Below are 16,581 nucleotides of genomic sequence, written 5' to 3'. Positions count from 1 at the left end.
AACTCATGATGTGATGGAAATGAGTTTGAATGCTGAGATCATAAAGCTTATGGAAATCAACATACAAGTGACTTTTAGTTACATTTAGTCTACATTTAGTTAAACTTAGGATGAACAAATTGAACAGCACCTCACCAAGGCTGCATTTATTATTAAAATACAGTAAAAACTGTAATCAGAATTACATCTTCCAGTGAGTCATATATGAAGGGAATTTTAATATCGTATTAATAATTATTTAATAACTTTTTAAAGAGCAATAGAAGTCAAGAAGATGTTGTCATTTAGATTGGTTAATCATGTGTGTAAGAAAGGTTTCTGTATGTGTTGAGACTTAGCCAGCAGGCCACTGCCCTCTCTAATAAGAATTAGCAGAGCTGATGTTTCCTCATTAACCTGCTGGTCTGTCTGATTCAGTGTGGCTCTTCTACGCCATTGTCTCTTTATTGACCTGATTAACAGGGCCTGATCCTCAATCCAGTTTAACTGTTTTAATCCATGACAAGTTTCACTTCCTGACACACTCAGGCTACTTGCAAAACCGGAAAGTTTCTAGTTTTGTTCCCAAAGCAATCTAAGAATCAGCAGCCAACAGGAGTCGCAGGAATGATGGGTAAACGATTCCTCAGGGTGGCTGGCACTGTCATATTTTCAAAATAATGAGAAGTAGATCCTCTAGTTATTAGTGTGACGAGTTTGTTTTCTTCTTACCTGAAGGAATATGATGTGCCATTAGCCTGAAGTAATTTTTTTTTTTTTGTTAACCAAGAAAAGAGAACAGGCTTAAGACACAGCTCTGCTTTGTTTTTTCTTTTTCTCCTTCTGAGTGTGTGTTTGTGTCTGAAAGTGTTTACTGGTCAATTTGTGACGGTGAGTGTTTATGAAACTTCTTAAGAGAACTCGAAGTGGTGTGTGGGTGGCACTTTTCTCCACATGCTCTGCTATTCACCTCACAACCTCCATTTTGTGTCTCTCATAGACCACCAGGCATACAACATTTTTAGAGAACGTGAATAAGAGTTTACAGTCATAGACACGGATACACCTTAAGACTTGCGTTCTTAGTCATTCTGGCGTATGTGTTTTTTTTTTTTTTTTCATGAATTGAGAAATCGAATTTTCCTTGAGCTTTTGACATAGGCTACAAGACGTCATCATACTATACGAAGATCCTGTAAGTTTCAGAACTGAAAACGTTCTTGTTAGTTCCAAAACAGCTTTTATTGAAACCAAGGTCTGAAAATGGCTCGTTTTGGGAGGTGCCGATTTATGACGTCATAGATATTTGAAAAAATGCCTCTGCAGAAGATGATCAACACCTACTTCTACATCATTGCATGTTTGGCCCCGCCCATTGGCGCGAAGAGAGATGCAGGATCACTCCTCAAAAATAGCAATACCTTCCAAAGGATCCTAATGCTAGGAATGTGCTTATTTTCATCTATGTGAATGTCTCAGTAGAGCATTATTTGTTTGTACATTTCTCTGTGGATTCTTTGGTAAATCAGTCGCATTTTGGTGCAGGCTTTGAAAACAGTAATTCCTAATTCGATCAACTTTACATTGTTTCTCTTAGTCTGTTTCTCAGAGAGTTGATCAGGCTAGAAAATGGCCTTTTAGTACTAAATTATTTTTGATGTAAAAATCATACTAACATTATAAGTGCCCTTCAGGAAATATTATAAAATAAAAAATGTCAGTTCATTGCCCCTTTAAAGAGTGAATATTATCTAATGCGTGGGATTTGTACACTCATTTTACAAGTTTGAGGAACCCTTAGACTTTCAGATAATCCATGGACTCCCAGTGTAATATGTTGTTTTGAGTATTTTCCACTACATTTATTATTATTATTATTATTATTATTATTATTATTATTATTATAACCTTTATTTTACAGGAAAAGAAGCTCATTGAGATTAAGAATCTCTTTTACAAGAGCGTCCTGGCCAATACTGCTTTAACATGTTATAGCAACACACTCATGGCAACCACTCACATTTTCTTCAGAAATATCTAGTACCTCAACGTTTTCGCAGGCCAATGATTGAAGGATTTGATGTTTGATTCAGTTTTATAGCCCAAAGCAACTGAATGCAATTTTGAGAAGGATTTACACAAGTCTTATCCCAGTCTGAATTTTTGTGTTTTGTGTGGTTCCAGGACAATAGTGTCATGGAAAATGTTCCGGCAGTGCCTTCACGACGTGCATCCCATCAGCTCCGGGTTGGAGGCCATGGCTCTGAAATCTACCATCGACCTCACCTGCAATGACTATATCTCTGTCTTTGAGTTCGACATCTTCACTCGTCTTTTCCAGGTAACCCCTGAACCCCTCAAATCCCAAAATCTCATCTAAAACCGAATTTCTCACCATGACAAACACGCGAGATCTGCAGATGAGATAGCATTTAAATGTCAACTACTCTCTTAACTGCTTATCGTAATAACGAAAGCAATATAGAAGGAACACCCTTGTTTTTATCTCTCTCCAGTGTGGGTTGATCTACTCATTCTGTGGAGAAACCTTGTACATGGATGTCTCACAGATAACCACATTTAAATTGAAAACATCAAACACGTCTCAATGTTTTGTAGTCATTAGTCTCCCCGTGCTGATGGAAAATAATGCTAACGCTGGGGATCACCTCTGCAAATGAGTGTAGAGTGGGAGGTTTGTTTTACACAGAGGAATCCCTTAGAAAAACACACCTCATCTTTAACCACAACACACACATGCTTACAAACCTGTGTTTGCACAAGCCTTATTACGTATCAGTTGCAAAACACCCACTTTTTGACTACCTACTCAAGCCTGCAAGCTGCATAAAAATGCTACAATTCCCATAAATGTGTTGGAAGGACCCACATCATTTCATTAGCGTGGATTTGTTTATGTGTGTGAGTCAATCAGTGAGCAATATGGAGTTTATATCTCATGCCGGCTGAATCACCACACACGAACCCCGCTACCTTACAGCCAAAGCCAATAAAACTACACCCTGCTCATTTGAACATCCAAACGTCTCTTTGTAACTCTTCTCCTGATTTTTGGAAATTGCTTTTGTCTTGATTAGTTCAGTCGGCTTGTATGGGGAAAAAGGAAACAGAACAAACTTTTCTGTTTTACCACATTATTTATTCACAGTATCAAGAGTCCCAGCTGCTTTTCATTTAGTTCTAACATGTCAAGATGAGTTAATTTAAAAATGCACAAAGAAACAAAGTATTGGACCTTTAAGTCAGTCTTAAAAAATTCTAAATATCATTTCATTGCATTATAGATAAGGGGCTATGAAACTGCAGTCAAGGGGCCATAAAAGGATACTGGGAGATCTACAGAAAATGTGTAATAAAATATGTCTTTAGGGCTGTCAAAGTGAACATTTTAAGTTAATATATTAATGTGTATAAATGTCAATAAATCAATATTTATATTTAAATATATTTAATATGTTTAACAGAATCACGTCAAAATATGTTGCTTTGGAACAATACTTTACAAATAAATCTGAATTAAAAAAATTCTTCAAAAATTCTCCGAAAATCTTCCTGTTTATGCAAAATTCATACATCTAAAATTACCTGTGATTTGGGGAAAAGTAACTAAAACAAGTAAATATTTCTAGATAATATTTTATCAATATACCTTTTGTACAGTGAGAATATAAAAGCTATTTTAATGTAAGAAAATTCAAAATTGTCATTAAATTATACACTTCTCACACAGTATAAACAGGTTTCTACATGAAAAAGAACCAGGGGATCATCATATTTGAGAGTCCTTAGCATTAAAAACCCCTGCTTTGGTTAATACAATTCAAACTAAACAGCATCTGCAAGCAAATTATGGTAGATCTTTTCTCAGAACTAACTTCAATGTTCTTTAGATTTTTTTATGGATCAGTTCACTTCTCCATTACCATTATGCATGAATTATAAAGAACCTTTTACTTCCAGATAGCGTTACTTTTACTTCCAGATAGTGTTACTTTTACTTGCAGATACTCTTTTTCTTCATTATGAAAAGCATATATTGTAGTTTATAATTTAGCACACTTCTTTTTGTAAAATATTTAGTTTAAAAAATGTTTTTGCACTCTTTCTTTAAACTGAATAGCACATGGTTTGACCCCCCCCCCCCCCTCCTTTGTTTTAATTGAATGTAACATTCATGCATTTTTTTTTTTTTTTACTGTGACTGAGTATTTGGTGTCCAAATGCTTTAGTCAGCATTTTAGACAGCATATTTATTATTTTAAAATTTACACTTTTTGTTAAATGTTTAGTTTGTGTTTGTGCTGAGTTTCTATTAAAATAAATGTCACTAAGTTAGATTTAGATACAAATCTGATTGACTGATTAGATAGAACAGTCATACATTTTTAACCGTGACTGTTCAAACACTTTCTGAAGTTGTTGTATGTCCACCTACAAGGGGAAATAACCTAGTTTAGTTGGTGTGTTAAAGCCATCTTGATTTAACTGTCTGGGAGGTCAGTGATGGTAAAAATAAAACGAATGCTGGCGCATTCCAGTCTGACTTCTGTTTTCTGAGCTATTTGAAGTATCACAGATTATGGACTTCCTAAACCCACTACCTCTATCTCTAACCTAAGCTAATTTTCTCTTCCCTGTAGCCATGGGGCTCAATCCTGAGGAACTGGAACTTCCTGGCAGTCACGCACCCAGGCTACATGGCCTTCCTGACGTATGATGAAGTGAAGGCCCGTCTGCAGAAGTACATCAACAAACCTGGCAGGTACAGACTAGTCTGTGTGTGTGTGTGTGTAACTGGATGGCTGTAATAGACATACCATCTGCTGCGTGGTGCGCCGGGCCAGCCAGCTGTTTTTCTCCAGTCTGGCAGACGACCCCGCTTGCATGGGAAAGTGGGCGAGGCGGAGATGTTAGCTTATTACAGGAGTCTCTTTGTCTGTGTTTATGTTCTCGCCGACTCTTGTCAGCACTGCTTCTAGAATCTAGGATCAATATAATCTGGAAATACACTAATGACCTTTGCATTGGTAACCCAGATTATACCATACCAGTAAGCCAAGTGTGGCGGAGTGTGCCACAGGGAGACAGCGGTAGTTAAATCCAGTCTGTTTGGATTAGCTGATTAGAGAAACAGCATTGCATCAGTGCTGAAACAACTCTTGAGGTCCAGAGCCAGACGGCAGGCGCGATTACACACTGGTTAGAGTCGTTTAGCGCAACAGCAAGATAATAGCGAGGCCATAAAATAAGAAACTTTATGCGAAAGGACTCCCTCTGTTTGAATTTCACCAGGAAGATGGGCCTTTTTAAATGGCTGATGTGGGTTGGAGAGATGTGGCTAAACAAACAGACGGAAGTCGAGGACGGTGGGTGGTCGAGTTGAACTGTATGCAAATACCAATCTACTGAAGAGGAGCAGCAGCTGTGTGTGTGCGGTTAGAGAAGGTCTTGGCGGCACCCAAGGGGACTATATGTGTTTCACACTGAGTTTCTACCCGTAACAGTCACCTGGTAAAATCAAGCTTTTGACATGCTAGATGTCATATTATTATCTGAGCAGTGTGACACGAGAGGCAGGGTTCATTAGTGCGGAAACACACACTCTCTGCCTCAGTAGTCACAGCAGCTCAGAGCTTTTTATGATCTATGTGTGATGACTCTGAGGGTATTGGTGACTTAGCTTGATTCCTCTCACAATCATTTCCCAGTTCTTCCTCTGGTCATTCACATTGAGTCTGTGCTCTCGGCCTACCAGGACCTGTGTTTGCCCAGTACAACAGTGCAGAATAACCAGCCGTAGGGAGTTAAATTACCTCAAGAAACTAACACTAATGTCTGGAAGTCCATTTTTGAAGAAAGCCCTTGTCACATGAAAGTAAATGAAGACTGAGCCAAAATGACACACAAAAAAAAGACACTTTTTTTTTTTTTTTTTTTACTTTTCTGAACTTAACTTTGTGTGATAATGTTTAATTCATGAACAAATCTTTCTTTTGAAATGGTTCTTTTTAATGAATTGTTTGATCCAGTTTACAGAACCAGTCTGAATTATTTGTTTATGAACAAAATGTTTTCACTCAGTTCTTTTTAATGAATTGCTTGATCCAGTTTGTCATATGGACCACTTAAACGGTCATTTTTATGAATTGTTCAAACCTCAAAGGGTTAGTTCACCCAAACATTTAAATTCTGTCATTAATTACTCACCCTCATGTTGTTCCAAACCCATAAGACCTTCGTTCATCTTTGGAACACAAATGAAGATATTTTTGATGAAATCTGAGAGCTTTTCGTCCCTCCATTGACAGCTACGTCATTGCAACTTTCAAGGCCCAGAAAGGTAGTAAAACATTGTTAAAATAGTCCATGTAACTACAGTGGTTCAACCTTAATATTATGAAGTGACGAGAATACTTTTTGTGCGCAAAAACGAAAATAACGACATTATTCAACAATCTCTTCCCTTCCACATCATTATCCTACGCCGTTAACGTAGTGTGAACAGTGCAGCGCTTCTGGGTTCTACGTCAGAACGTCGGCTCACTATTGACCGACGCTGGTCATGTGTGTGATGACCCAGGAGCTAGCCAATAATGAGCCAACGTTCTGACGTCAAATTTCAATTTTTGGGTGTACTAACCCTTCATGTCTCCATTCATTCTAATAGCATGGATTTTTTTTGTCAAAACTGATTTGATTAAAACTAGTCTCTTAGACTATGATCTGTCCTGGGACTCAACTGTGCTTAGATTTCAGAGTAAAAATTGACATAAAATCTGTCAAATCCAATTTAAAAAAAAAAAAAAAAAAAAAAACTTTGATGGCAATTTTTTCTGTTTCAGTGTTGGAGTTTTGCTTATTCTCTAAATAAAAAGTATAAAAAGGCAAATAATAAATGATGCTGATAGTAAATTATGAATAAGGAAAGGCATTTTCAGTAAAAAATGACTGTAGCAAGCAAGTCTCATATTAAACAAGAGAGTCAGAGAGATGAGTTGGTAGAATAAAGAATGTTAACAAGAGTGTAGAGACCTATACAATGTTTCCCCCGTGCGTGAAAAGAGCCGTGTCCAGTGTGAAAGCAGTACATTGAAGCATTTACAGATTAATCACATTTAACACAGAGAGCTCCATTCATCCCTAGCAGCTGCATTAGAAATAACTCTAATGCAATTCAGAAATCCTGCAACGATCTCTTATATCAGGCCATGACCTTTTCGTGCGACGAGTCAGTGTGTGTGGTCTTATGTCTCAAAATAGTGACTCAAACATGGCAAAACATCAGTGTTGCGTTTACCGCATCAAGTGTTCTTATTTTGGCCTTTCTAACCTTTGTCTGATCCATTTCATTCGCATAGATGTTAATTTTGTGACATCACATTAAAGAATTAACATTTACCATTGCAAATCGAATTCTGTGCACCTGCACAATACACTTTTTATAAACTTTTCACCTCCTGCTGAGAAATGTCAACCTGTTCTACATCCATTCCTCCATCAGCCAAAGTGTTTTTTCTTTTTTCCAGCCTCAGTGCCAGCCTGTGACACCCTGACGCTGTGGGATATTGAATGGAAAGGTTCAGTCTGGTTCCAGTTAGTCTCTTAATCCTGGCTGAATTTGTTGTTCAACAGTTGCATAACCAAAAGACGTTATTTGAATAACTCCATAAATGTGCTTTTCGTTTCCTTTTCCTCTTACATTTCTCAGTAAAGGGGCATGCAAAAGTAAACGTTATCCATATGGTTCAGCTTTTCTCTCCTGTGTTTGTCAAAGCCTTCGATTATTTCATAATTGCTGTTATGATATTAAAACTGTTATGTATTGGTATTGTTGTCAGTTTCTACCCAAATAAATCATTTCTTTAACGTAATCAACCCAAGCAGAGGACCATGCCAACAACCTCTAGCGGCTAAAAGAACGTCACCAGGAATCCAACCAACAAACATGAACTATGCTAGCCAATATATGTTTATGACCTATTGTCACCTGCATTGTATGCCAAAACATTTGTGCTTTGCAGTTTTTAATGCTCTCTCTCACACTGTCCCCAGCTACATCTTCAGACTGAGTTGTACGCGGTTAGGCCAGTGGGCCATTGGCTACGTCACCAGTGACGGCAACATACTGCAGACCATCCCACATAACAAACCGCTGTTTCAGGCGCTCATCGACGGATGCAGAGAAGGCTTGTGAGTACCTCAGACAGCTTAAAAGTAAATGTCAAAGCTTTGGCCTAGTGCTTGGTGCATGTTGAGCCATGGTGCTATTGTGGGTTTTTTCCACCTCTTCTCTTTATCCTTTAACTATTAATCTTCTAAACCATTCAGCTGTACTAAATGCCCACTATCTCAGCCCAATCACTTGCTTTACTCTTGTTCTCTTTCAGTTGATTTTGAGTTCACATCTCACTTTTTTTTTAGAGACTTTGATCTTTCTTTGAAATAATGTCTAGACAGTGGGACTGAAGACGGGTGGGTTATAATGACAGTATATGAATAAGTCTGAGCTCATGAATATTAATTTGCTCTCGCCGAATTTTCTGATCTTCCACACTGATTTGGCATTGACTTACAATATCATTCTAGTTTTATGTTTGATCAGATATTTTTCTTACCTTTTAATATATCCAACTTTATCTGCATACAAACTAGTGTAAAGCAACATATTTTGTCACAAAAGGTAAATATATGATCACCCAGCTCTTTCTATAAAGTTGGATAAATAAGTGTCCAACGATATCCACATACATAAAGTATACTCACATAGGCGATAAATACTACAGTATGTGGCATATTTAAACTGCTTGATTGCTTTTATCATCACAAAATGTAAACTATATTAAGATATATAGTGTATGTTTCCATTCTTTATAACTTGTCACTCTTTTACATGAATTTCAACTAAATTCCCTTTATCAGTAATTGAACTAAAATTGGTCAAAAAGTGCAATAAACCAATAAACCATCGTTTTTTAAGGTTTAGGACCACTTTACCTTTTTCACTGAATTGTCTTTAAAAAAATTATTAAAAAAATAATAATAATTTGTGTATATGCTATATGTATATGTATATATATGTATATGTATGTATATATATGTATATGTATATGTATATATGTGTGTGTATATATATATATATGTGTGTGTGTATATATATATATATGTGTGTGTATATATGTATATGTATATATATATATATATATATATATATATATATATATATATATATATATATATATATATATATATATATATATATATATATATATATATATACACACAGTACATATGTATGTATGTATGTGTGTATAAAAAAAAGAAGAAAAATCTTAAATCAAATCTTAAATTACATTAAAATTAAAATAGTCAGTGGAGCATTGATTGGCTATTTCATATTTCAGTTACGTAAATACAAGTAATTATTGCCAGCATCTGAGCCAGCAGTGGTACATATTTTAATATTAACTGACTAAGTTTGATTGAGTGGGGTTCTGGCGCCCCGTCTTTGTATTTGCTCGTTTTGTCCCATTTTACTGGAATCAACTCCCGTAGTTCTTCTGTGAAGCATCCTGGAATCAACTCCCGTAGTTCTTCTGTGAAGCATCCTATCAGCTCAATATGTTTTGGAAAACTGGCAGTATGTCTTGTAAACACACACAGACACACTCCCCTCTTTCTCTTCGTTGGCAGGTGTCTTACTGGCATGTCTGTTTGATGTGTCATTTACAGGTTTTAGCTGCATGTATCTGTCACTGTTGCCGTGTCAGCTGTCTCTAAACCACATCACACTGGCTTGTGGCTCTATCTGTCCATCCAAGTGCCACATGCCAATCTCACACCATCTGAGCTGTACAGCATGGTACAGCTTCCCCATTAAGTTCAGATAATGAATCTGATATGCTTGCATAATGCTACTTTCTGGTAAAAGAACTTCTCACAAAAGGAACACATTGATTATGTTAATAGACATTTTTCTATCACCGGGCACACATAAGAAACTGATTTCTAAAGAATTTGAACTCCCATCATTAAATTATTATTATTATTATTATTATTATTATTATTATTAGTTTTAATTTGATTATGCTTTCAGTCTATAATAGACTAATTTCATTTAAGATATTTTACCATGTTAAAATCCATTCTGCTGAATTCTGTCCTCACAATCAACTCAGAAAATGCAGAAAAATAGTCTGCAGATTTTGTCTGGACGTGTCTCTCTCTATCTCTCTCTCTCATCTGATTACCCCAGCCGAGAGGTTTGATCCCTGCTGTAAGTGCAGCGATTCAGACATTGGCTGTGATTGGATGGACTGTGGAGGTGGCCCAGTTTCACAGCACTGCTAATAGAGAGCCACAGAGCCAGTTGCACATGAGGACAAGTCTCTTAACCTCATACTCTTTTTACTGTCTTTCTCTCCATCTGTAGTTATCTGTTTCCAGATGGGCGCAGTTATAACCCAGATCTCACCGGCTTGTGTGAACCCACCCCACACGACCACATTAAGGTCACACAGGTTAGTAACGGATGCACATTTGAGTTGACTTTATGTCAGATTTTGTTTTTTATCTTCGTCATCTTTTTTCTCCTCTCTTTTATTGGTCTTTTCAGGAACAGTATGAGTTGTACTGTGAAATGGGCTCTACGTTTCAGCTGTGTAAGATCTGCGCCGAAAACGATAAAGATGTAAAGATTGAGCCATGTGGCCACCTCATGTGCACTTCCTGTTTGACATCATGGCAGGTACATATTGCAGGTGTTTTTATACTCATTTATAATACACTAGTTTATTATATGTATTTAACAATGGCTGGAGATATACATGGACATGTACAGTACCGGTAAAAAGTTTTGAATAAATGCTGTTCTTTTTAGCTTTTTATTCATCAATGTTACAAAAAATATTACGCAGCACAACTGTTTGATAATTACTGAGTATCAAATCAGCATATTAGAATGATTTCTGAAGGGTAACGTGAAACTGAATACTGGAGTAATGGCTGATGAAAATTCAGCCTTGCATCACATAATATTTTAAATTGTAAAAATATTTCACAATATTACTGTTTTTTTCAGTATTTTGATCAAATAAATGCAGCCTTGATGAGCATAAGAGACTTTATTCAAAAACATAAAAAATAGTAATGTTTCCGAACTTTTGACCGGTACTGTATATACGTACATCACAGGAGAATTCTGTCAGTTTTTTTTATAAAATGTCTGACTCCTTTGACTTGCTAAGGCTAATTTTATTACTAGCATTTTTATATATTGTAAAAAACAACATCATATAATATTTTCACACGTGCCCAATTTGTCAAAATTACAGCTTGATGCACAAACAAATTCTACTAAAATTGATATTGGTCTCGATTTTACCTTTATCTTGAGGTTTCTTCATACGTTAGCTTCTCATATTTCACCTAAAGCTCTTCACTGACTCTGTTGTCTCCTTAGTAACTCAGTATGCTAACTTTATTGGGGCAAAGTTGTTTGGTGTGTTGGGAATGACGACACAGCTGTGTGACATTCATAATTAATTTTTTTTTTTTTATATAAATTATTTTTGCACAATAAATATTGAAAGGTTTGTTTATTTCAAACTATTTTATTTGTGATCATTTTTATTTACATTATATTTTGTTTATTTACACACATAAAAAAAAAAAAAAAAAAAAAGGTCTGGGGCAAAAGTTTCCAAGACAGTTTTCACAAACCTTATGTAACAAATAAGAGGAATATTATATTATATTATATTATATTATATTATATTATATTGTATTATATTATATTATATTATATTATATTATATTATATTATATTATATTATATTATATTATATTATATTATATTATATTATATTATATTATATTATATAATATTATATATTATATTATATATTATATTATATATTATATATTATATTATATCATATTATAAAACCCCTGAAGTGGTAGAGGAAGAAACACCCATACACACTGTATCTGAATATATATAAATATATACCACCACACCACTGCAGCTTTTCACACATCCGTGCTCATGCATGAAATAAACGCGTCTTATTTGCATGCGTTATGAAGAAACTCTTTGCATGCGTTATGAAGAAACTCTTTGCATCACATGTAAACGCTTCAGTGACGCCCCGCATTCAGCTAATGGATCTAGTTTTTTCTTTAAATGGCATGCTATGACCTGAATACTGAGCATCATCAGGACTCAGTGGAGAACAAACGGCAGGTTATCTGTCTCTCCGTCGCCCTTGCATTTGTCCTTATCTCAAATGCAAGCGGCATTGACAGTGGACAGGTGAAGGAAAGGCAGATAGGGTAGGAAATGTGTCCTCTCTGGTTGCGAGAATCTTCTGGGTGTGTGTTGCTGTGTGTATTAATGTGTGTCAGTGTATTATTGTGATTGAGGATGTTTACATGGGTGATGTTAGAGTGATGTTACACATTTGGGAGGAAGTGTGTATGTGTTTACATTGTAAGGACTGGCCGAATTCTCAGAAATGTTCTGATCTAGGGTGTTGTCCGAGCATCAGAGCTTCTCTTTCGATAAACAGATACTTCGGGGCTGCGGTAGGGCCGGCTAAACTCGGACACCTCAGCCAGATGCATGCTGTTTGTGTATTATTTATTTATTTTTTCTTTATAATGGAAACTTGATTCACTCAAGCTGATCTGAGCATAAATCCTTATTCGAGTCCCGGTGCTTGGTTTGAGTCTGGCTAGCAACATGCCCATTCCCTGTATCTCTCCCCAATAAGATCATATTATTCTTGACTATATCACTAGAAAATTTAAGGGAGAAGCAGTACTATTGTAGTGTTTTGTGTTTTTTGTTCTGTTGGGCACAGTAGTTTTCCCTCTGCTACACATCGGATCTGCTACCATCTGGGTTTTTGATGGGTTTGGCTCAGATTTGTGATCATTGACCGTGAACCAGTCTTTACTGAATGAACATTGAAGTGAAGCGCTCAAGTTAATTAAATTCAGAAGAGCACTTCATCAAAACAATACAGTGGCCCCTAAAAATTATTTGTGAGCTTAAAAAGGTATGAATGTCACTGCCTTAAACAATAAAATGTCATATCAAAGTGCCATTTATTTGAACAGAAAGATTGCACATGCTCACATTTTTCACATGCTTAGTATGCAGACACTTTCTGCTTGTGAAATGTTAGTGGAGCACGTTCGTAGTTGATGTGTTACTTTAATTTTAGATGCAAGCGTTTAATTTTGTTTGTTCCGTATTTTAGTGTGAGAATGTGTGAAGAAGGATGTCATCTTTCCTTCAGGTCAGAATTGTTGTCACTGAACACACATTGTCACAACACATCTAAAATGACATCCAAAAGGCCTCAGCTGTGGTCCATCACGAGTCAATTCTTAGACAACAAGAGAGCTTTTTGAATCTCCTCTGCTGTTGTTCACCCTCTCGTTTTTTAAAACGGCAAGGATGGCTTCCCTTTAACCTGCCTATAAAAGGGACCTGACTGTTAAATAAACCAATGAACCGGTTGAGAGCCTAGAGAAGTGTCATCTCATCTCCTAGCTGGCAGAGAGATTAATATTCATTGCTATTTTTCTGGTAAGTTTACGAACACACATCAGTGAAGTCTTGAAGGTGACTATCCCTTAGAAATCTCACTCTTTTTTTTCATTTTAATGGCCTTGTTTTATGCCGAGTCAGTTGGGGTGTGTTTCTTTCTCTCTGTTAAAGGGCTCTAATTAGGATAAGGTTTCAAACGACACTTTGATGTCTTTCTGCGCGACCCCTCAACCAGATGGCAGCCATGATCATCTTTTGTTCTTGTAAATATCGACACACTTTGATTCTCGAGAGTTTAATGGAGGAAATGAAAGATGATTGTTGTTCATTTTGCCATGTGTAAGCCGTCTCCAGGCCGTATGGAGGCGTGCGACGTGGCGGAGTGGCCTGCGTGTGGGTCTGTCTTGCTTTTGCTGTTTCCTAAATCGAAAAAGAGGAAATCGGTACCAGGCCTGAGGGGGTAGCATGTGCGTTCCAGCTGTTTGTAATCAAACATGACTCTTCAGATCCTGCCAGTAAAGAGTTTCCTCATGGCCAAGGCATATTTCCACAACAGTGTGTCAGTGTTTACAGCGCTATACAAATAATCAGACCAGAACCGTTGAGGTTGATATCAGCGAAGGTACTACACCATGCGTGTGCTCATGTCTGTTTTGAGTAAGAGGCGGTTTTCTGGACTTCTACAAGTGTTGGAGCCTTTGTGTGTGTGTATGTTTGAGAGTGCACGTTACAAGTGTGTGCGCTAGTGTTTTAAAGTTCACTCAGTGTGTCCTCGACTCTTTTCTGCAGGATTCCGACGGTCAGGGTTGTCCGTTCTGTCGCTGCGAGATCAAAGGGACTGAGCCCATCATTGTGGATCCGTTTGACCCACGCAATGAAGGAGCCAAGTGCTTCTTCCTGGACCACTTCAACTCCCCTATGCTGGACATGGATGACGATGATGACAGAGAGGAATCATTGGTCATAGACCACATCAGAAAGGTACAACATCTATAAGATTCCCAACATGATATCGAAATTGATTCTAATTACTTGGACTACTATCCATCTATCCATCTATCCATCTATCTATCTATATTAAGAACAGTAGTCTAAGTAATTAGGATTACTTACTTTATATATTTATATATATATTTTTTAAAGTGGTCTCTTAAGCTCACATATATATATATATATATATATATATATATATATATATATATATATATATATATATATATGTATATGTAAAAAATATATATATATATATATAAAATGTAATTCATTCCTGTGATAGCAAAGTTTAATTTTCCATAGCCATTACTCCAGTCTTCAGGGTCACATGATCCTTCAGAAATCATTCTAATATGCTGATATGGTGCTCAAGAAACATTTCATAATGTTGAAAACAGTTGTGCTGCTTAATATATTTGTGGAAACCGTGATAGATTTTATTTCAGGATTTTTTTAATGTATATAAAGTATAGAAAACAGCATATGTTTTTATAACATTACTTACTGTATTAGAAATATGAATTCATATTAATTATTTACGCTTAATATTTTTTCATGATCTTATTGTGAACAATTCATCAGGCCATGTTATTAAAAAGATTAAAAAAATTATAATCTTGACCACGTAATAATTTATCTAAATTTATCAACTTTCATGTCACCAAGCCCTTTTATTTTTCAATCCTTCCCATCCATTCTGCTGTGTAATGCCTACTTTTTATGACTAGTCAATTCCTGATGGATAAAATCAAATCCAGACCTACTTTGTTTTTTTTTCACTCTGGAATACGTGTCTAATGCATTTCATGTTGACTTAAAGCCAGATCACTGTCTGTTATCACAGGTTTACAAGTATTTAGAAGTTTGTTTCTGCCTAAACCTGCTCAGTAGATAAGACTTCATTCATCACTGTTGTCATTCCACGACCAATCTTCTTTTTTTCCCTAGTGGTTTTAATCTCATTCTTTACTGGACTTCAAAGAGACCTATATCTTGCTTTTATATAGGTGCAATAGCCTCCTGCTCTTCACAGCATAAATGTCAGTCTCTTTTATTAGAAAAAGAAACCTGTTGGAACCTGCCTCACGAGGACACAACCTCCGCAGCTCCACTGAGTAGATTCATTAAATGCTAGAGCTTGGAGAGAAATAGAGGGCACCTTCTGGCAGGAATGTTTTTAAATAGAAATGCGGGATATTAGTTTTTTTTTTCTCTCCCTATAATGCCCTTGCAAGAGAACTTGTAGAGGATATTGGCTTCCTATTGAGTGAGAGCTTGTTTGTACAAAGAGTAGCGCACAAAGGGCATTTTATTCACCTTTTGATTTCCTGTAACGTTTTTTAGCTAATTTAATTAGCAGCGCTTTCCCCCCTTATACATTTTTTGGTGCACCACGAACAAAAGCTGTCCAGCTGCAATTGCTCAGTTCATGGATATGCTAATGAGACTATTAGTTGATTAGGAAGTTGAATACCCTAACCTGCCCGAAGCAATTTATGGAGATAATAGGCCATTAGGATAGCTTTCTACGCAATCATGATGATGAATAATGAGTTTGTCATTTTTCTTCTCTTTGTACTGCTGTCGTGTTCGTTGCAAACATTTTATCTCAATCAAGACCCAAGATCTATGCAACATCGAGTGTTTCTGTATTTAACTTTGAAAAAAAAAAAAAGTGCTGCTTGATTGTGTAAAACTCGCTATCATGATTTTTATATGTTGTGGATGATTGCTACTGTATGTGGTCGCTATGGTGCTCTAAATGTTTTTCAATTTATGTAATGACAGCAGAAGTACCAGAAATATCTTCAGAAATGTTGTGAACGCTGTTAAAGGCATTTCATTTCATTCATGCGTACAAAGTAAAAGCAAAGTGCATGATGAATTATGCACCAAATTGTAAACTTATTTGCAAATATTGTCTTTGCAAACACTACTAAATATGTCATAAATCACCACCATTGCTTCTTTCTTTCTTTGCGTAGTCGATGGATATCCAGAACTCGCCGATAATGTCTCCGAACTCATCCCCT

General features: G+C 36.3%; 1 protein-coding gene across 1 annotated transcript in view; it reads left to right on the top strand.

Moving 5' to 3' along the window:
• Positions 1-16,581, top strand: part of cblb (Cbl proto-oncogene B, E3 ubiquitin protein ligase) — a 66,141-nt gene that overhangs the window by 37,979 nt on the left and 11,581 nt on the right. Inside the window, exons 5-11 of the mRNA XM_079861816.1 lie at positions 2,164-2,320; positions 4,641-4,762; positions 8,053-8,190; positions 10,430-10,517; positions 10,613-10,744; positions 14,345-14,536; positions 16,534-16,581. The exon at positions 16,534-16,581 is cut by the window's right edge and continues 120 nt beyond it. Of these exons, the coding sequence (XP_079717942.1) occupies positions 2,164-2,320; positions 4,641-4,762; positions 8,053-8,190; positions 10,430-10,517; positions 10,613-10,744; positions 14,345-14,536; positions 16,534-16,581 (877 nt within the window). The remainder of the gene's footprint in view (positions 1-2,163; positions 2,321-4,640; positions 4,763-8,052; positions 8,191-10,429; positions 10,518-10,612; positions 10,745-14,344; positions 14,537-16,533) is intronic.

Source organism: Squalius cephalus, assembly GCF_949319135.1.
Source record: "Squalius cephalus genome assembly, chromosome: 24".
Taxonomy (NCBI): domain Eukaryota; kingdom Metazoa; phylum Chordata; class Actinopteri; order Cypriniformes; family Leuciscidae; genus Squalius; species Squalius cephalus.
This window is presented reverse-complemented; position numbering and strand designations above follow the sequence as displayed.